This window comes from Camelus dromedarius, chromosome 17, assembly GCF_036321535.1.
Source record: "Camelus dromedarius isolate mCamDro1 chromosome 17, mCamDro1.pat, whole genome shotgun sequence".
NCBI lineage: Eukaryota > Metazoa > Chordata > Mammalia > Artiodactyla > Camelidae > Camelus > Camelus dromedarius.
This window is the reverse complement of record NC_087452.1, coordinates 32,780,743-32,803,081: the sequence shown is the minus strand read 5'-3', so window position 1 is coordinate 32,803,081 and position 22,339 is coordinate 32,780,743. Positions and strand designations below refer to the sequence as shown.

The 22,339-nt window shown below is 34.9% G+C and overlaps 1 protein-coding gene across 11 annotated transcripts in view; it reads left to right on the top strand.

The window, feature by feature from the left end:
- The window catches only part of DOCK3 (dedicator of cytokinesis 3), a 299,439-nt gene that overhangs the window by 14,487 nt on the left and 262,613 nt on the right, over window positions 1-22,339 (top strand). For all 11 annotated transcript variants that reach the window (XM_031470426.2, XM_031470421.2, XM_031470420.2 and 8 more), the window contains exon 2: window positions 11,948-12,031. In XM_031470426.2, the coding sequence (XP_031326286.2) occupies window positions 11,948-12,031 (84 nt within the window). The remainder of the gene's footprint in view (window positions 1-11,947; window positions 12,032-22,339) is intronic.

Genomic DNA, 22,339 nt, shown 5'->3' with positions numbered 1-22,339 from the left:
CTCTTAGCTTCTCCATTTCCCACTCTGCAAACCACCTCTTTGAAATCTCTGTTCTTCTCCTGAGTCATCAGACATTACATGCTCCCCTCCCCACCTCATGGTACTTTGTACCAGGTACTGTTCTAAGCACTTTACGTATATTAACTCTAATCCTCACCATAATCCTGTGAAGTATATATTATTATCATCCCCATTTCTAAAGATGAGGAAACTGAGACACAGGAAGGCTAAATGTTTTGCCCATTTTCACACAACCAGTAAGTGGTAGAGTCAAGATTCAAACCCAGGGATTCTGCTTTTGGAGTCTGTATCATCAGCTTTAGCACCACTGGGAAGATGCATAACCTCTCTGGCCTCAGAACAAACCTACCTTTCTCCCAGAGCATAAACTTGAGAAACCATTTGGTTTTGCTTTTTAAGCCTTTTAAGTAAAAATTTTATTATATATCATTTGTTTTTTACAGCTGTTATCTTTAATTTAGTGGTGCTTTTTTAGGGGAAAAGGGGGCAAGTGTTAAGTTCTGTTTTGGGAATCTTATGAATGTTATGGGCAGTCTCTTCAGGGAAATCCACATGTGCAAAAATAAAAAAATTACCATGCATGTAAGACTATTTATGGACTTCTTAAAGCTGATTTTTGGACTCAGGTTAAGAACCTTTACTTTAAAAATTTCAGCTTGTTTTTTTTCTCTACATTGTGTGTACATTTTTTAGCCTGTCCTTAATGTTATTGATTTACTTTTCTAATTTTATTTTTTTATTGAAGTATAGTTGATTTACAGTGTTTCAGGTATACAGCAAAATGATTCAGTTATTCGTATGTATACATATGTATGTGTTCTTTCCAGATTGTTTTCCATTATAGGTTATTATAAAATACTGAATATATTTCCTTGTGCTATACAGTAGGTCCTTGTTGTTTATCTATTTCACATAATAGATCTCAAATTCCAAATTTATCCCTCCTCCCCATTTCCCCTTTGGTAACCATAAGTTTGCTTTCTATGTCCATAAATCTATTTCTGTTTTGTAAATAACTTCATTTGTATCATTTTTTCAGATTCCATGTATAAGTGATATCATATAATATTTGCCTTTCTCTGTCTGACTTCACTTAGTATGATAATCTCTAGGTCCATCCATGTTGCTGCAGTTGGCATTATTTCATTCTTTTCTATGGCTGAATATTCCATTGTTTACACACACACACAACAAATCTTTTTTTCCTTTAAATGTATATATACTATTATAGTACTGTGCTCAGAACTTTATATGCTTTTTAAAATATTGAAGTACACTCAGTTACAATGCATCAATTTCTGCTATACAGCATCATGTCCCAGTCATGCATATACACATCTATATATATATTTGTCTTCATAATCTTTAAAGGTTATTAAAGAATTAAAGGTTATTACAAAATATTGAATATAGTTCCCTGTGCTATACAGAAGAAACTTTTAAAAAAATCTGTTTTTGTATGTAGTGGCTAATATTTGTAAATCTCAAACTCCCAAATTTATCCCTTCCCACTCTCTTTTCCCAGTAACTGTGTTTGTTTATTATGTCTGTGAGTCTGTTTCTGTTTTGTAGATGGGTTCATAGTGTCCTTTTATTTCTTTCTTTTTTTTTTTTTTTAAGATTCTACATATGAGTGACATCATATGCTATTTTACTTTCTCTTTCTGGCTTACTTCACTAGATTGATGATCTCTAGGTCCATCCATGTTGCTGCAAATGGAATTATTTTATTCTTTTTTATGGCTGAGTAGTATTCCTTTGTAAAAATATACCACAACTTCTTTATCCAGTCATCTGTTGATGGACATTAAGGTTGCTTCCATGTCTTGGCTATTGTAAATAGCACTGCTGTGAACATTGGGGTACATGTATCTTTTCGAATTAGAGTTCCCTCCAGATATATACCCAGAAGTGTGATTGCTGGATCATATGGTAGGTCTGTTTTCACTTTTTTTGAGAAATCTCCATACTGTTTTCCCTAATGGCTGCACCAAACTACATTCCCTCCAGCAGTGTTGGAGGGTTCCCTTTTCTCCACACCCTCTCTAACATTTCTCGTTCATGGACTTTTGAATGATGGCCATTCTGACCAGTGTGAGGTAGTTTTGGTTTGCATTTCTCTGATAACTAGTGATATTGAGCATTTTTTCATGTGCCTATCGGCTATTTGTATGTCTTCATTGGAGAATTGCTTGTATAAAGCCTCTGCCCATTTTTGGATTGGGTTGTTTGTTTTTTTTGTTGTTAAGTTGTATGAGCTGTTTATATATTCTGGTGATTAAGCCTTTGTCAGTCACATCATTTACAAATATTTTCTCCCATTCTGTAGGTTGTCATTTTGTTTTGCTTATGATTTCCTTTGCTGTGCAAAGCTTATAAATTTAATTAGGTCCCATTTGTTTATTTTTGCTCTTACTTCTATTGCCTGGGTAGATTGCCCTAGGAGAACATTGCTAAGATTTCTGTCTGATAATGTTTTGCCTGTGTTTTCTTCAAGGAGATTTATCATGTCTCATGTTAGGTTTCAGTCTTTAAGCCATTTTGAGTTTATTTTTGTGTATGGAGTGAGGGAGTTTTCTAACCTCATTGATTTACATGCTGCTATCCAGTTTTCCCAACACCACTTGCTGAAGAGATTGTCTTTTTTTTTTATCACTGAGTAATATTCCATTGTGTATATATCCACACACACATACATACATATATATATATATGTATGTATGTATATATGTATATATACACACACCACTTATTCTTTATCCATTCATCTGTTAATGGACACTTAGGTTGCTTTCAAACCTTGGCAGTTGTAAATAGTGCTGCTTTGAATATTGGATGCATGTATCTTTTCAAACTAGTGTTTTTGTTTTTGTATATATATCCAGGAGTGAAACTGCCAGATCCTAGGGTAGTTCTATTTTTAGTTTTTTGAGGAACCTCCATATTGTTTTCCATAGTGGCTACACCAATTTACATTCCTACCAGTGGTGTACTAGAGTTCCTTTTTCTCTGCACTCTCTCCAGCATTTGTTATTTGTGGTCTTTTTGATGATAGCTGTTGTAATGGATGTGAGGTGATATTTCATTGTGGTTTTATTTGCATTTCTCTGATGATTAGTAGTTTTGAGCAACTTTTCATGTGTCTGTTGGCCATCTGTATGTCTTCTTTGGAAAAATGTCTGTTTAGGTCTTCGCCATGTTTTCTGATTGGGTTGTTTGTTTTTCAATATTGAGTTGTATGAGTTGTTTGTATATTTTGAATATTAACCCATTGTTGGTCACAGCATTTGCAAATATTTTCTCCCATCTGTAGGTTAGCCTTTTGTTTTGTTGATGGTTTCCTTTTAAGTATGATTAGGTCCTATTTGTATATTTTTGCTTTTGTTTCCTTTGCCTTAGGAGTCAGATCCCAAAAATAATGCTGTAAATTATGTCAAAAAGTGTTCTATATTTTCTTTTAGAAATTTTATGATTTTCAGTCTTACATTTAGGTCTTCAATTCATTTTGAGTTTATTTTTGTATATGGTATGAGAAAATGTTCTAATTTTATTCTTTTACATGTAGCTGTCCAGTTTTCCAGCATCAGTCTCTTATTGAAGAGACTGTCTTTTCTCCATTGTATACTCTTGCCTCCTTTGTCATAGATTAATTGACTATAAGTGTGTGGATTTATTTCTGGGTTCTCTGTTGTGTTCTCTTGATCTATGTGTCTGTTTTTGTGCTAGTAGCGTGCTGTTTTGATTACTGTAGCTTTATAGTATAGTCTGAAGTCAGGGAGTGTGATACCTCCAGCTTTGTTCTTTTTTTCAATATTGCTTTAGTCATTTGGGGCCTTTTGTGATTCCATATAAATTTTAGGATTATTTGTTTTAATTCTATGAAAAATGTCATGGGCATTTTGATAGACATCGCATTAAATCTGTAAAATGGTTCGTGGACATTTTATTAGTATTAATTTTTCCAGTCCATGAACACAGGATCTCTTTCAATTTCTTTAAAGAATCTTCAGTTTCCTTCATCAGTGTCTTATAATTTTTGGAGTATATAGGTCTTTAACCTTCTTGGTTAAATTTATTCCTAGGGATTTTATTATTTTTGAAGTGATTTTTACAGGGCATTGTTTTTGTACTTTCTCTTTCTGATAGTTCATTAGTAGTATATAGAAAAGCAACAGATTTCTGTATATTAATCTTGTCCCTGAACTTTACTGAATTCATTTTACTTCTGATAGTTTGTTGGTAGAGACTTAAGGATTTTCTCTATGTAGTATGATATCATCTGCAAAAAGTGACAGTTTTACTTCTTCTTTCTAATTTGGGTGTCTTTTTTTTTTTTTCTGGTTTGATTGTTGTAGCTAGGAGTTTCAATATGTGTGTTAAATAGAATTGGCAAAAGTGGGCATCCTTGTCTTTGTTGAGTATGATGTTTGCTGTGGGTTTGTTGTAAATAGCCTTTACCAGGTAGAGATGTGCTCCCTCTTATACCCACTTTGATGACAGTTTTTATCATGAATGGATGTTAAATTTTGTCAGATGCTTTTTCTGCATCTACTTAGTGATCATATGATTTTTATCCTACGTTTTGTTAATGTGATGTATCACATTGACTGATTTGTGGATATTGAATAATCCTTGCATCTGTGGAATAAATCCCACTTGGTCATGGTGTATGATCCCTTTTATATATTGTTGGATTTGGTTTGCTAATATTTTGTTGATGAGTTTTGAATCTATATTCAGAGATATTGTCCTGTAACTTTCTTTTTTTGTAGTGTCTTTGTCTGGTTTTGGTGTCTGGGTAATGTTGGCCTCATAGAATATATTTGGGAGTGTTTCTTCTTCTTCAATTTTTTGGAATAATTTGAGAAGGATATATATTAGCCCTTCTTTGTATTTGGTAGAATTCTGTGAACCTGCCTGGACCTGGACTTTAGTATGCTGAGAGTTTTTGATTACTAATTCAGTTTCACTGCTATGATCAATCTGTTCAGATTGTCTATTTCTTCCTGATTTAGTCTTGGAAGATTTTATGTTTCTAGAAATTTATCCATTTTTTTTAGGTTGTCTAGTTTTTTGGTGTGCAACTGTTAATAGTACTCTCCTGTGATTTTTTTTTTTTTGTATTTTTCGTATCTGTGTGATACAGGTTGTAATATCTCCTTGTTCCTTTCTTATTTTGTTATTTGTTTATTTAGGTCTTCTCTTTTTTTTTTCTGATGAACTTGCTAAAGGCTTATCAATTTTGGTTATCCTTTCAAAAAACTAGATCTTGGTTTCAATCATTTTTTCTGTTTTTTTTTTTCCTCTTTTTTATTAATTTCCTTTCTGATATTTATTACTTCCTTCTTTCTGCTGACTTTGGGCTTCACTTTTATTTTTCTAATTACTTTAGATGATAGGTTAAGTTGTTTATTTGATATTTTTTTCACTTCTTGAGGTAGGCATGTATTAGAACTGCTTTTGCTGCATCCCATAGAGTTTGGAAAGTTGTGTATTTTCATTTGTCTTGATGTATTTTCTGATTTCCTCTTTGATTTCTTCATTGACTTTTTAGTAGCATGTTGTTTAGTCTCCACATGTTTGATTTTTCCCATTTTTTCTTCCTGTAATTGATTTCTAGTTTCATATTGTTGTGGTCCGGTTAAATGCTTGATATAAATTTTATTCTCTTAAATTTAAATAGATTCCAGCATGTGAATATCCTGGAGAATATTCTGTGTGCATTTGAAAAGAATCTGTATTCTGCTGTTTTTGAATGGATTATCCTGTAGATACCTATTAAATCCAATGGGTCTAATGTGTCATTTAAGACTACTATTTCCACATCCTCTGATATAAATCATAGCAATATTTTCTTAGCTCAGTCTCCTAAGGCACAAGAAATAAAATCAAAGATAGACAAATGGAACCTAATCAAACTTAAAAGCTTTTTGCACAGTGAAGGAAACCATCAACAAAATGAAAAGACAGCCTATGTAATGGGAGAATATATTTGCTAGTGACGTGACTGAGAAGGGGTTAATATCCAAAATATACAAACAGCTCATACAGCTCAATATGGAAAAAACAAACAACTCAATCAGAAAACAGGCAGGAGGGCTAAATAGACATTTTTCCAAAGAAGGCATACAGATGGCCAACAGGTATGTGAAAATATGCTCAACATCACTAAGTATTTAAAGAAATGCAAATCAAAACCACAATAAGATATCACCTCATACCAGTCAGAATGGCTAGCATCAAAAAGCATACAAATAATAAATGCTGAAGAGGGTGTGGAGCAAAGGGAACCCTTGTACACCATTGGTGTGAAGGTAAATTGATGTAGCCATTATGGAAAACAGTATGGAGATTCCTTAAAAAGCTAAAAATAGAGCTACCGTGTCATCCAGCAAACTCACTCCTTGGTTATATCAGGAAAAATGAAAACTCTAAGTTGAAAAGATACATGCACCCAGTGTTCATAGAAGCACTATTTGTAATAGCAAATCATAGAAACAACCTGAGTGTCCATCAGCAGATGATTGGTTTAAGAAGATGTGGTATATATATATATGTGTGTGTATACACATACATACATATATATGCATACACACACAGTGGAATATTATTCAGCCATAAAAATAATAAAATATTGCCATTTGAAGCAATGTAGTTGGACATAGAGAATATTATACTTAGTGAAATAAGTCACACTAAGACAGATATTAAATGATATCACTTATATGTGGAATCTAAAATACAGTACAAATGAATTTGTATACAAAACAGAAACAGACTCATAGACATGGAAAACAAACTTACGATTATTAAGGGGGAAAGGGAGGAGGGCAGGGACAAATTAGTATAGGATTAACAGATACAAACTACTATATGTAAAATAGATAATAAATATTTACTGTATAGCACAAAGAATTACATTCAGTATTTTGTAATAAACTATTATAGTATATACTCTGCAAAAAAACCTGAATCACTATGCTTTACACCTGAAACTGGCAAAACGTTGTAAATACTTAAAAAGAACTACTGTTTTCTTACTGATTTTCTGTCTGGATAATCTGTCCTTTGATATAAGCGGGGTGTTAAAATACCTTACTATTGTGTTATTGTATTTCTCCCTTAATATCTTTTAATATTTGATTTATATACTTAGGTGCGCCGGTATTAAAGTGCATATATGTTAATGAATGTTATATTCTCTTTTGTATTGAGCCCTTTACCCTTATATAATTCCCTTGGTCTTTTGTTATAGACTTTGTAGTTTCTTGTTAAAATTTTCACTGTATTCATCTATCATTTTCCCTAATTCATTAGCATTCTTTTTACTAATGCTTTGAAATCTTTATCTGGTAAATTATTTACCTCTGTTTTATTAGTTGTTTTTCCAGGTTTTGCCCTCATTATTTTATTTGAAACAAATTCCTCTGCCTTCTCCTGTCTTCTCATTTTGCTTAATTTTCTCTCTTTAGGAAGTAAGATGAAGCATTTGCCTTTCCTTATCTTGAACGTATATTCTTGCATGGGTATGTCCTTGCATGGGTGTGTCCCTATACAGTTTGTGTGTGCATAGTGACTTTGGTGGCAGAGCTGTATCTGAATTGAGTATGAGTTATGTCTTCCCCCAGGGTGTTTTGGGAGCTATCACCTTGGTGGGAGGTAGGGCTGGAGATGGAGGGGTTAGATCTAGGTGTGAGCTGAGGGTTCTCCTGTGCTCAGGAGTGAGCCGGAGGTTCTCCTGTCCTCTTCAGAACTAGGTGTGAGCTGGGGGTTCTTCTGTGCTCAGTGGCTGACATTACCCTATAGGGGATAGGGTCAGGTCCCAAAGTGCTGGAGCAGCACCCCTGAGGGTTGGGTCCAAGTTGGCGCTGTTCGCATTAAATGTGTGCTCTCCCTTGTCTTAGCATCAGCACCTTCAGCCCAGAAGGGAGCAGTGCGGGAGGAGTAAGAATCAAAGTGTGCACCTGTTATTGGTGGGAACATGTTTTGGGGTGGTCCTGGTACACCAGTCAGAGTTCCAAATGCTCCTGATCTGCCTCTTCAGAGAGCACCAGCAGTGGCTGCCTCTATTTAGATGTATTTTTGGGTCCAGCCTGGCTCTGTCCCCATAACTGTGCATGCTCTTTGGCAACAACAGCCTTCACCCTAGTTAGGGAGCTGTGCTGCAGAGCAAGAGGGGCTGGGATGGGCACCCAGTGTGGGCTGGGGTGTCATGGGAAACTAGCCAGAGTCCCAGGCAGTCTCCTTCTGCTTCTTCCACCTTGTTTTGGGAGTGAGGTAATAGTAATTGAAAGTGGGATTTTGGAACAAGAATGATTGATACTTGAAACAGAATAATGTTCCAGAAATACATTGTTTATATTTATGAAACTAATATATGACATATGAAATATCTATGTAAACAATTAGAAGAAAATTAATTTAATAGTATAGGAGGAAGAATAATATAGATCAGTCCTGGAGTACAGTTCTTATAATGAATATCTTTTGTTTGACTTGGAGAAATAATTGAGTGGAAAGAGGTAGATATTTTTCTCTGAGCCACACTGGTACAGGCTCGGTTTGGACTATGAGTCTATTGCTAAGATAACCCATTTTCCAAATCAGAGATTTGATTTTGTAATATTACATTCGGCAGGCTGGTACAGCAATCCAAGACTGTGTAGTGGATTTGCTTCAGAATGTATCTTTTGACTCTTTATTTCATGATCTAGCCAAGATTAAACTTTCCTATGAATGTGTGTATGTATGTATATGTATATGTACATATATAAAGGTAGAAATGTTAGAGAAGTATATGTATAATTTAGACAAAATAGGTAAGCAAAACAAGAGACAAGTTAAAATATCCCTATTCTTATAACCTAGCTACAACCATTTTTATTTGTATGCTTCACACAAAAAAATGGAATCATGGTATAAATACTATTTATAATTTTTCTATTTAACATAGTATGAAAACTGTCAAGTTAAGTATGTGTAAAATTTAAAAAAAAATTAGTATTTGTCTCTATTAATATGTTGTTTTTCAAAGGTCTTCAATCTTTCTTTGCCACCGATGAATTCTTAATTACTTGGATGTTGAAATGGTACAAAATTTAAAGAATAATGAATAGTAAAGGGCATAATTATTTTGAAGCTTACACTGACTAGTAATTTCTAATGTACCTGAAAGACACAGAGGATAATAGAGTGAAACAGTTTATTAATAATATGTTTATTCTTTGTGATATGCCTGCAAATAGGTTATAAGCCTGAAAATAGACCCATGATCATAGGGAGAAAACTCCACTTTCTTTCAAGCCTCTTGCTTCTCTAGGAAATAGTAATTTTTTTCTTTTCTATTTCTACATTTATTTAAAAAATCACTTGAAAGCCAGCCTTGAATGAAGATAGTTATTAAAATGGAAGGCTTACATAGGTTCTCTGAATATGCATGAAACACCCAGTTTCAAACAATGAAGGTTGTTGGTAATTTTAATGTTCTTGTCAATTAGTGTTAAAGGTTAAGAAGACGGGAGTGCTGAATGCTCTGAAGATTGAAATAATAGCAAGGGTCTTGATAGAGAATTTGTTAGGGACTAGATGAACTGATGATGTTAAATTCTTAAATGCTCATGCAGTTAATTGTACTTTTACTGTAAGTGATGACTTAGAGACTGCATACTTTTGATCTTAGCATTTGTAGACAGCTGTCTCGTGTTACTATGTGGGTGTCTGCAAGAACTTAAGAAGCTCTGGAACATGATTTTTTTCTCCACTGTGATGAAGAGTTCAACCTAGTAAATCATAGGGAAGACCATTTTCTCCCCCACTTGGTACTTAAAGGAGGAAATGTTGATTAGTTTTTTCTGTTTCTTAACATTTTCCAAATCCGTATAGCATTAAATGATAGAAGTTGTATGACTGCTTTGTTATTTGTTCAGAATTTAGTTTTCCATTGGGAATTTAAAATATTTACAGAATACAAATATACGTTGGTAATGTTACAAGTATTTATAAATATAACCAAATACTCTAATTAAATAGTATAATAATTACCAATGTCTTAGTCCTGTTCAGGCTGCTGTAACAAAAATACTACAAACTGGATACCATAAACAACAGACATTTATTTCTTACAGTGCTGGTGGCTGCACAGTCTGAGATCAGGGTGCCAACATGGTCAGATTTGGATGAGGGCTCTTGTCAGGGTTGCAGACTGCCAACTTCTGTCTCCTTACATTGTAGTAGGAGTGAGGAATCTTTCTGGGTTCTTGATTTATAAAGGCACTAATCCCATTCATGAAGGATCCACTTTAATGATCTAATCATGTACCAAAGATCTCGCTTCCGAATACCATCACATTGGGGATTAGGTTTCAGCATAGGAATTTTTGGGGGATATGAACGTTGTCTGTAGTAACCAGTAAGCAAATTTGATGTCTTTGGTTGAGATTAAATATATACATATATGTACACATACAAATAGATGATGATACACACACACACTTTTATAGCTTGGGTTTTTTTTTAAACAACTGAAAAGGCTGATATGAGGCAGTATGTCCCCTTCCTTCATCCTTTGCATTTTTATGCACATTGTAGAATCACAAGTGTCTGCTGGGATTTGGTTGATATTACATAGAATCTTATGATCAATTTGGGGAAAATCTGTATCTTAATACTGTTGAGTCTTGGAACCATTAGTATGAGGTATACCTTTATTTATTAGGCTCTTTACTATATCTAATGTCTTACAGTTTTCTATATAGAGTTCTTCCATATGTCTCTTAGATTTCTTTATAGTTACTTGACATTTTTGATGCTGTTGTAAGTGGTGTATTTCTAAAATACTTCATTTTCTAATTCTTTGTTCCTATATAGACTTTAAAAAATTCACCTTGTATCTTGTGACCTTGCTACACATTCACATATTTTCTGTATTGGTTTCAGTTTTTAACTTCTGATTGTCAGTTTTTATAAGTTTATCTTTCTACAAATTTATCTAGATTCTAAATTTTCAAATTTTATTATGAAGTTTTATCTAATATCCTTTTATATATCATTTAATTATTGGTTACATTAATGTTTTTATTGCTGATATTTTGTACCTTTTTTGGATCAGTCTTGCGTAGATGTATATTAATGTCAATGTTTCTAAAGAGTTTCAGATTATAAGACTTGATATATGAGAGTGTACATCCTTTAAGATTGACAAAGCTATTCTTGTTTTTTTGTATTATGTAAATTTTGGAATCAGTTTGTCAATTTCCTATTCTTTCTTTCTTTCTTTTCTTTTTTTTTTTTTAAATGGAGGTACTGGGAATTGAACCCAGGACCCTCATGCATGCTAAATGTGCACTCTACCGCTGAGTGATACCGTCCCCTAACAGTTTGTCAGTTTTCTAAAAATAAAAATACATGGGACTTTAATGGGTATCTAGATTTTCTCTGTTTTACATTTGCTTTTTATTTCATTAATCTTTGTTTATTTTTATTATGGGGATTCTGTTTCTTAAAGATAATCATATTTATTTATATAAAAATATCTTTCTGTCTGTAGTACATAAGAAGCTTACAATTTTTTTTTCTTTTTTTGAAGCTTACAATGTTTATTTTTTCTTAATTGGTACATACTTGCCACAAAAGGACGTATGAACACAAGCCATGCTGAAAGAGAGTGAAAGACTCTGTTTACAGAAATGTTTTCACGCACATGCATCACTAAATAATAGTGATTTTGCCAACATGTACTTTGGTGTTCTGAACTACTAAATATTACCTTTCAAAATACAGATTAAGTTGGAAAGGACTTACATTTTTTGAAAAATGAATTAGAAAGGAGAGTATATATTTAAGAAAATTTAATGTTTAATTTCAGTGACACTGACCCTGTCTCAGTATTTAAAAATGCTAATTGATGTGTTTATCTTTGTTTTTCTAGTGATATGCAGCTTTCGAGGATCTGTCCCTCAAGGGTTGGTCTTAGAAATAGGAGAAACAGTCCAGATTCTTGAAAAGTGTGAAGGTAAGTATGGAACCATGAATTATAACACACAAATAGTGATTATTTTTTGCAGTATTTATATCTATTTTGTAATACTAGTTTATAAGCAATCATTCCGAAGCCATAATTAATCATGTTATGATACACTGCTATTTAAAATCATTCCTGATCTATGTTCAGCATAAAGCTATTTTGACTCTACTCTAATAGAGTAGACAAATATTAATAGAGCCAATAATTAAATAACTGTTGTTGGCTGTCAGGACATGATTCCTACGTACTATGTCAAATGATGATTTTTCATTTCCTATGGTCACATACTCTTCCACTTAAGACTAGCTGCATTTGAATAGAATTGAACTGTAATCAGTTCATTTCTATATTTCTGTCTCATTGGCTGGATGTGATCAGCCATAATTAAAACAAGGCAATAAATATGCTCAAATCAAGTTTGGCTTGACTGCTAGCCTTGTCCATGATATATTTGGATATTTCTCCTGTAATATTTATGCATTATTGAAAAATACCACATTCTTCAAAATTATGCACTCAAATCAGCAATCTATATGGGAGAAATACAGCTATGGAAACATTACAGAAAATCAGAGCACTGACAACAAAATTGACACCATAGGAAATAACTTGGGCAGCCTAGGATAGCAATTTAGCATGACTAGAAACCATCTTAAATTATATAACAAGAGTGGAAATTTTGCCGTGGGAGCATGGAGATAGTGCTCATGGAACTGGAGCTCTGATCCACTTGGCTACAGTTCAGATGGATTTGGGAGTAAGTGCAACCTACCGTGACTCAGGAACCACATAAGTCTGGGAGTCCACTTTTCTGGAAAGGAAGCTCTAGTGCAGTACTTATTTTAGTAATTTTCTTAAAACAGAAGTATAAATCAAAACCACTTCATGATGCTCTTAGCAAAATAAGAATATAATTTTCTTAATCTGATACAGAATATCTACTAAATGCCTACAGAAAACATCATATTCAGTTGTGAAACATTGAAAGATTTCCCACTGAGATCTAAAAATGAGACTTATAAATTAAGACATTGTGGTTTGGGTGCAAAGACAGAATAATGACAGAGTAGAGGGTCCAGAAATAGATTGTCATGCTTATCATCCAGTGATATGTGAAAAAGGTGGTATTGCAGTGCAGTAGGGAAATGATGTTCTTTACACTAGGTGATGCTGGACCAGTTGGAATGAAAAATGATGGCCTCGTCAATAAATGGTATTGCGTCAGTATTGAAATCAGTGAGCCTGGAATCCTACTTCACAGCATACACTCCGAACTCAATTCCAGTTGGATGGTAGATATAAATGTGAAATGTAAAACAGTAATGCACCTTGAAGGAAGCATAGGAAATATCCTTTTTGACCTAGAGGTAGACAAAGATCTTTTATTGATGAGTTGTACTTTTATTAAAATGAAGGTCTGTTCAACAGATATCATTAAGGAGAGGGGAAAGAATAAGTCACAGTGAGAGAGAGATGGATTAAAGGACTTGTATCCAGAGTGTATAAGGAACTATTGCGAATAAAAAATTAGAGGGAGAAGGGCAAAATGGCAGTATAGGAAGACCCTAAGCTCACCTCTTCTCCCGTGGACAAAGCAAATCTACACATGCACATAGAGCAGTTCTTCCCGCTAAAGACCTGAGAGCTGATTGAACAGCTGCTGTGCACATAGAAGGACCAAGTAGAAATGGGTAGAAAAGACGAAGACATGGTATCCACAGAAACCTCACCCCTGGTGACCTGCAGTAGTGAGGGATGTAACTGGGGATCCTGAGCACAGATTTGCCTGCCCTTGGACAAGGTTAAAAAAAAATAGCAGTTTAATGGGCATCTAGACTATATAGGAAGAAAATCCATTTACTAACTCTAGAGCTTCTGCCAAATTAACAAGGAACTGCTGGAGCCCTCTCTGAGGTCAGAGGCACCAGTGAGTGCCATTGTTTGAGTCTATCCAGAGCTCCCTTCAAGCCCACTCTAGCACCAGCCATCCTGCAAAGATGACCTTGGGTGCAGTGTTCCCCAGGGACTACCTTTGCTTGGGCCTGATCCAGCCTAGACATTCCTTCAAGGCCACCTTGGATACAGCATTCCCCAGGGGTTGCCCCTTTCCCCCAGCCCAGACCTGATCCAGTTCTAGTCATCCCTCCACCACTACCTGCTGCTCTCCAGGGACTACGTCTAGCTTAGACCAGTCCAGCCCAGTCCATACCTTTGGCCTTGGGTGCAGCATTCCTCAGGGATGTCCCCTTGCCTGGACAGATGGCAGGTGCAAGCAGTCTGCACAGGTGATGCTCCCACATGAGACCATTCTTTCAAAACCAAGAGGGGTAGTAGCTATTTTGCCAGATTCATAGAAACAAAAACCAAAAGTCAAACAAAAGGAGATGGATGAGTACGTTTCAAATGAAAGAACAAAATAGGCGAGGGTATAGCTTAGTGGTAGAGTGTGTACCTAGCATGCGCAAGGTCATGGATTCAGTCCCCAGTACTTCCATTAAAGGATAAATGAATAAATAAAAACCTAATCCCCCCCCAAATTAAAAAAATTTTAAGAATTAGGCACTAAAGCAAGCCTGATGAACAAGTGAAAGAACAAAATAAAACCCCATGAAAAGCCCCTAATGAAATGGAGAAATGGTCATAAGGATGCTCTCTGAACTTGGGAGAAAAATGGAGGAACTCAGTGAGAACTTAAACAAAGACTTAGAAGAAAGAGCCATTCAGAAATGAAGAATACAGTAACTGAAGGAAAAAAATACACTGGAGGGAATCAACAGCAGATCAGATGATACAGGACAGGTAAACTATCTGGAAGATAGAATAGTAGAAATCATCCAGTCAGAACAACAAAAAGAAGAAAGAATTTAAAAAACATGAGAGTTTAAGGGACCTCTGGAACATCAAGTATACTAACATTTGCATTATAGGGGTCCCAGAAGGAGAAGAAAGAGAGAAAGGGACAGAAAACTTACTGGAAGAAGTAATGGCTGAAAACTTCCCTAACCTGGGGAAAGAAACAAGACATCCAGGACCAGGAGTCACAGAGAGTCCCAAACAAGATGAACCCAAAGGGATCCACACCAAGACATATTATAATTAAAATGATTAAAGTTAAAGATAAAGAAGAATCTTAAAGGCAACAAGAGAAAAACAACTAACTAATTACATACAAGGGAAACCCCATAAGACTGTCAGCTGATTTCTCAGCAGAAACTTCATAGGCCAGAAGGGAATGACAGTATGTATTTACAGTGCTGAAAGGAAAGAACTTAAAACCTAGAGTACTCTATCCAGTAAGGTTATCATTCAAAATTGAAGGACAGGTGAAGAGTTTCCAACACAAGCAAAAACTAAAGGAGTTCATTACCACTTAACTGGCCTTACAAGAAATATTAAATATTAATTAAAAAATTTAAGTATAATATTAAGTTAGTTTCAGATGTACAGCATAGTGATTCAGTTATTATTTTTGCAGATTATATTCTACTATAGGTTATTATAAGATATTGAATATAATTCCCTGCTATACTGTAAATTCTCATTGTTTATCTATTTTATGTAGTAGTTTGTATCTGTTAATCCATACTCCTAATTTGTGCCTTTCTCCTGCCTCTCCCCTTTGGTAACCTTAAGTTTGTTTTCTGTGTCTATGAGTCTATTTCTGTTCTGTATATAGATACATTAGAATTATATTTTAGATTCCACATATAAGTGATTTCATAGAGTATTTGTCTTTGTCTGACTTATTTCACTAAGAATAATAGTCTCTAGGTCCATCCATGTTGCTGCAAATGGCAATGTTTCATCCTTTTTATGGCTGAGTAATATTCCATTTTGTACCACATCTTCTTAAGCCAGTCTTCTGGTGAGGGGCCATGGATTGTTTCCATGTCTTTGCTGTTGTGAATAGTGCTGCTGTGAAGACTGGGGTGTATTTATCTTTTCCAATAAGTGTTCAATTTTTCCAGATATACACCCAGGAGTGGGATTGCTGGATCACATGGTAAAACTATTTTTAGTTTTTTAAGGAACCTACATACTGTTTGCCATAGTAGCTGCACAAATTTACATTCACACCAGTGGTATACAAAGATTCCCTTTTCTCCACACCCTCTCTAGCATTTGTTATTTGTAGGCTTTTTTTTTTGGTAGGCTTTTTGATAATAGCCATTCTAACTGGTGTGAGTGACATCTCCCTGTGGTTTTGATTTGAATTTCTCTAATAATTAATGATGTTAAGCATCTTTTCATGTGCGTGTTGGCCATCTGTATGTCTTCTTTGGAAAAATGCCTGTTTAGGTCTTGTGCCCATTTTCTGATTGGGTTGTTTGTTTTTTCCGTGTTGACTTGTATGAGAGCTGTTTGTATATTTTGGATATTAACCCCTTGTTGGTTGTATCATTTGCAAATACTTTTTCCCATGCTATAGGTTGTATTTTTGTTTTGTTGATGATTTCCTTTACTGTGAAAAAGCCTTTAATTTTGATTAGGTCTTATTTGCTTATCTTTGATTTTATTTCTTGTGCCTTAGGAGACTGATCTAAGAAAATATTGCTATGATTTATGTCAAAGAATGTTTTGCCTCTGTTGTCCCCAGGAGTTTTATGGTGTCGTGTCTTACAGTTAGGTCTTTAAATCATTTTGAGTTTATTTTTGTGTTTGGTGTGAGGTAATGTACTAATTTCATTGATTAACATGTAGTTGTCCAGCTTTTCCAGCACCATTGGTCAAAGAGACTGTCTTTTCTCCATGTATGATTCTTACCTCCTATGTTGTAGATTAATTGACTGTAGATGCATGGCTTTATTTCTGGGCGCTCTATAGTGTTACATTGTCTTTGTGTATCTTTTTGTGCCAGTACCATGCTGTTTTGATTACTCTAGCTATGTAGTTTAGTCTGAAGTCTGGAAGGGTTATACCTCCAGCTTTGTCCTTTTTTCTCACAATTGTGTTGGCCATTCTGGGTTGTTTATGGTTACATATAAATTTTAGGATTATTTGTTTTTTTCTCTGAAAAATATCAAGAGTATTTTGAGAGGAATTGCATTAACTTTGTCAATTGTTTTTGATAGTATGGCCATTTTAATAATATTAATTCTTCAAATTCAAGAGCATGGGATATCTTTCCATTTTTTTTAATCATCTTCAGTTTCCTTTATCAGTGTTCTATGGTTTTCAGCATATAAGTCTTTTACCTCCTTGGTTAAGTTTATTCCTGGATATTTTTTTTTTTTTGATGTGATTTTAAATATAATTTCTAAAACTTTATTTTTCTGTTATTTCATTATTAATGGAAAGAAATGCAACAGATTCCTGTATGTTAATCTTGTATCCTGCTACCTTGCTGAATTTATTTATTAGTTCTAATAGTTTATATGTAGAGACTTTAGGGTTCTGTATACAGTATCATGTCATTGGCAAATAGTGACACTTTACCTCCTCTCTTCCAATTTGGATCCCTTTTATTTGTTTTTCTTGTCTGATTGCTGTGGCTAAGATTCTCAATATTGCGTTAAATAGAAGTGGTGAGAGTGGGCACCCTTGTCTTGTTCCTGAATTTAGTGGGAGGGCTTTCAGCTTTTCACTATTGAATATTATGTTAGCTGTGGATTTTTCATAAATAGCCTTTATTATGTTGAGATACGTCCCCTCTATAACCACTTTGATGAGGTTTTTAAATCATGAATAGATGTTCATTTTTGTCAGATGCTTTTTCTGCATCTGTTGAAATGATATGTGGTTTCGTCTTTTCCTTTTGTTAATGTGATATATAACATTGATTGATTTGCATATGTGGAACCATTCTTGTGACCCTGGAATAAATCCAGCTTGATCATGGTGTATGATCCGTTTTATGTGTTTGGATTTGGTTTGCTACTATTTTGTTGAGGATCAATATTCATCACAGATACTGGCCCATAACTGTGGTGTCCTTGGTTTTGGTTTCAGGGTGATGGTGGAATCATAGAATGAATTTTGGAGTGTTACCTTCTCGTTAATATTTTTTGGGGGAATAATTTGAGAAAGATAGGGTTAAGTTCTTTATATGTTTGGTAGAATTCCCCAGTGAAGCTGTCCAGTCTTGGACTTTGTTTGCAGGAAGTTTTTTTTTTTCCCCCTATTATAGATTATATTTCATTTCTAGTGATTTGTCTGCTGAAATTATCTGTTTCTTCTTCTTTTTTAAAATTTTGTTTTGGGGAGGTAATCAAGTTATTTATTTATTTTAATGGAGGTACTTGGGGATTGAACCCAGGACCTCATGAATGCTAGGCATGCACTCTACCACTGAGCTGTACCCTTCCCCTTATCTGTTTCTTCTTGATGCAGTTTTGGCAGGTTGTTTGTTTCTAGAAACTTGTCTATTTATTCTAGGTTGTCCAATTTGTTGACATGTAACTGTTAATAGTATTCTCTTATTTTTTTTTTTTTTTTTTGTATTTCTGTGATACTCACTGTTATTTCTCCTCTTTCATTTCTTATTTTGTTTATTTGGGTTCTGTCTCTTTACTTCATGGTCAGCCTGGATAGAGGTTTGTCAATTTTGTTTATCTTTTCAAAAATCTAGCTCTTGGCTTTATTGATCCATCCTTCCTTCCTTCCTTCCTTCCTTCCTTCCTTCCTTCCTTCCTCCCTCCCTCCCTCCCTCCCTTCCTCCTTTCCTTCCTTTCCTTCCTTTCCTCCCTTCCTCTCTTTCTTTCTTTCATCTCTATTATGTTTATTTCCTCTCTGATCTTTATTATTTCCTTCTTTCTGCTGACTTTGGGTTTTGTTTGTTCTTCTTTTTCTAATTCTCTTAGGTGGTAGGTTAGGTTGTTTATTTGAGATTTTTCTTGTTTCCTGAGGAAGGCCTGTATTGCCATGTACTTTCCTCTTAGACCTGCCTTTGCTGCATCCCATAGATTTTGTAAGGTTGTCTTTTCATTTTCACTTTTCTCAGGGTATTTTTTGATTTCTTCTGTTTTCATTGTTGACCCATTGGTTTTTTTAGTAGAATGTTGTTTAGTCTCCATGTTTTTGTTCTTTTCCCATTTTTCGTCCTGTGGTTGATTTCTAATTTCATACCATTATGGTCAGAAAAGATACTTGAAATAATTTCTATCCTCTTATATTTGTTGAGGCTTGTTTGTGACCTAGTATGTGCTCTATCCTAGAGAACATTCTGTGTGAATTTGAAAGACCATGTATTCTTTTTTTTTTTTTTAAATGTCGTGTCTTGGAGATATTAATTAAACCCAACTGGTCTGTTATGTCATTTAAGACCTAGTTTTGCCATATTGATTTTTTTTTTGTCTGGATAATCTGTCCACTGATGTCAGTGGGATGTTAAATCTCCTCCTTATTATTGTATTGTATTGTCTATTTTTATTGTATTGTCTGTTTTTACCTTTATGTCTGTTAGTATTTGATTTATTTATTTAGGTGCTTCTGTATTAGGTGTGTACATGTTAACGAGTGTAATATCCTCTTGTATTGATCTCTGTCATTATACAACACCCTTTTTTTGTCTTAATGGCCTTTGTTTTAAAGTCTATTTTGTCTGATATGAACATTGCTGCCCCTGCTTTCTTGTTATTTCCATTTGCATGAAATACTTTTTCCATTCTCTCATTTTCAGTTTGAGTCTTTCATTCTGAAGTGAGTCATTTATAGGCAGCATATTGTAGGTTCTTGTTTTTTTAATCCAGTCTGCCACTCTGTGGCTTTTGATTGGTTCACTGAGTCCATTGACATTTAAAGTAAGTATGTACTTATTGCCATTTTAATCTTTGTTTTCCAGTTACTTCTATCATTCTTCTTTGTTCATTTCTTCTTTTAGTTTCTTTCTTTTTGTGGTTTGATTATTTTCTTTTATAGTTCCTTTCATTTTATTTTTGTATATATGTTGTATGTTTTTTGATTTGTGGTTACCATGGAGTTCAAGTATGTTGACCCATAACTATATCTACTTGCTTTAAACTGATTATCATTTAAGTTCAAACAGATTCTGAAGATCTACATTCTGTTATTTTGATGTCTTGTTTTATATCTTCATGATTATTCTTTTACTGTTAACTGTAGTTATAATCACTTTTACAATTTTTTGGTTATTTTTAATCTATGTACTGTCTTATTTAAGTGATCTTCAATCTTTTTATATATTTGCCTTTCCTATTGTGATTTTTGCTTTCCTATAGATTCTTCTTTTCTATTTAGAGAAGACCTTTCAATATTTCTTTTAGGTTAGGTTTAGTATTGCTGAATTCTTTTAGTTTTTGCTTGTCTGAGAAATTCTTCATTTTTCCTTCTATTCTGAATGATAATCTTGCTTGGTAGAGTATCCTAGGTTGCATGTTTTTTCCTTTCAGAATTTGAATATATTATGCTACTATCTTCTGACCTGCAAAGTTTCTGCAGGGAGATCATTTGATAACCTTACTGGGATTCCCTTGTACTTAACTCTTTGTTTTTCTTTTGCTGCCTTTAGAATCCCCTCTTTATCTTTAACTTTAGTCATTTTAATCATGATAATATCTTGTGTGTCTGAGTTCATCTTGTTTGGGACCCTCTGTGCTTCCTGTACCTGGATGTCTGTTTTCTTTTTTAGATTTGTTATGTTTTCAGGCATAAGTTCCTAAAATACATTTTCATTCCCTTCTGTCTCTCTTCTATTTCTGGAACCCCTATTATACATAGGTTGGCATGTTTTATATTATCCCATAGATCTTGTATGTTGCTTTTATTATTATTATTATTATTTTTCATTTGTCTTTCTGTCTGCTGTTCTGATTGGGTGATTTCCATTATTCTGTCTTCCAGGTCACTTATTCATTCTTTTGTATCATTTAGTTGTCTATTCATTGCTTCTATATTTGTTTTTATCTTGCCAACTGAATTATCTATTTTATATTGGTTCAACTTTGTAGTTTCTAGTTCCTTATTATAGTCACCTGCATTTCTATAAAAAGTCCTTCTTAATTCAGTTAGCATTTTTTTTAGCACCTTTTTGAACTTGGGATCTGGTAGACTGGTGAGCTCTTTTTCATTATTCTTTCAGGGGATTTATTTTGCTGTTTTAATGTGAGTAGTTCCTCTTCCTTTTCATTTTACTTAACTTTTTCTGTCTCTATGAATTTAAGAGTAATAGTTATCTACTGTGGTCTTGAAGGGCTTCTTTCTTTCTTTCTTTCTTTCTTTCTTTCTTTCTTTCCCTTTCTTTCTTTCTTTCTTTCTTTCTTTCTTTCTTTCTTTCTTTCTTTCTTTCTTTCTTTCTTTCTTTCTTTCTTTCTTCCTTTCTTTCTTCCTTTCTTTCCTTTCTTTCCTTTCTTTCCTTTCTTTCTTTCTCTCTCTCTTTCTCTCTCTCTTCCTCTCTTTCCTTTTGTGGAAGCGTTCTTGTGTAAACTGTGTGTGTCCAGTGTCTTCAGTGGGAGAGCTTATTTTGGTCTGGATGCCAGCCGCATCTTTCCTCAGGGTATGCTGGCTGTTATTCCCTTGATAGGGGGTGTGATTGCTGTTGGAGGATTTATAGCCTATTCAGGGTGTGAGATGGGACTTCCTCTCTGCCCCTTGGCTGTCACTGCCCTGTCAGGGATGAGGTCTACTCCTTAGATGCTGGAGTAGAAGCCCTGAGGGTTGAGCTTAATCAGGCTGTGTTTCCCTTGAGTGTGTTCCCTACCCCATAGGAGGTGATTTCTGAAGCAAGTGAGATCTATGCACTCATAGGGGACCTATATGCTACCTTTGTAGACATCTGTGACTCTGTTCAGAAACAGCACAAGATCACTTCCCTTCCTTTGTTGTGTTTGTCTCAGATCTGATGCAAGGCTGTGGTGTGGAGTTGACTGGGGTTGCAGGTCAGGGCACCTGTGGCTTTAGGAATTGAGGTGACTGGGTTGTCACCAGAGATCTGGGTTTCTTCTGTGGCAGTCTTCTGCCAGGACCTGTCTGGTCCAGATCCAGCTCTAAGCTGTGGTGTGGAGTGGGTGGAGTTTGGGCAGTGTCACTGGAAAATAAATCACTGCATGCCTCCTGCGTGCACTGACACTGGTCACTGCTGTCTTGCTCAGATCACACCCCAGGCCCTCCTAGTTGTCTCTGCATAGCTAGATCGAGTTCTCTCCCAGGGTTTGTCTGCCCGAGATTCAGCACTTCACTACTGCATGCTCCTGTGGCTCCATCCCATGTGCATCCTGACAGTGGCTGTATCTACTCAACTCACTGCCCTTGTGTGGAGTGGCCATCAGCACTCCACCTGGATCATGCCCTAGACCCACTGGTCTGTCTCTGCATAGCTAGACCAAATCTTTTCTGAGGGGC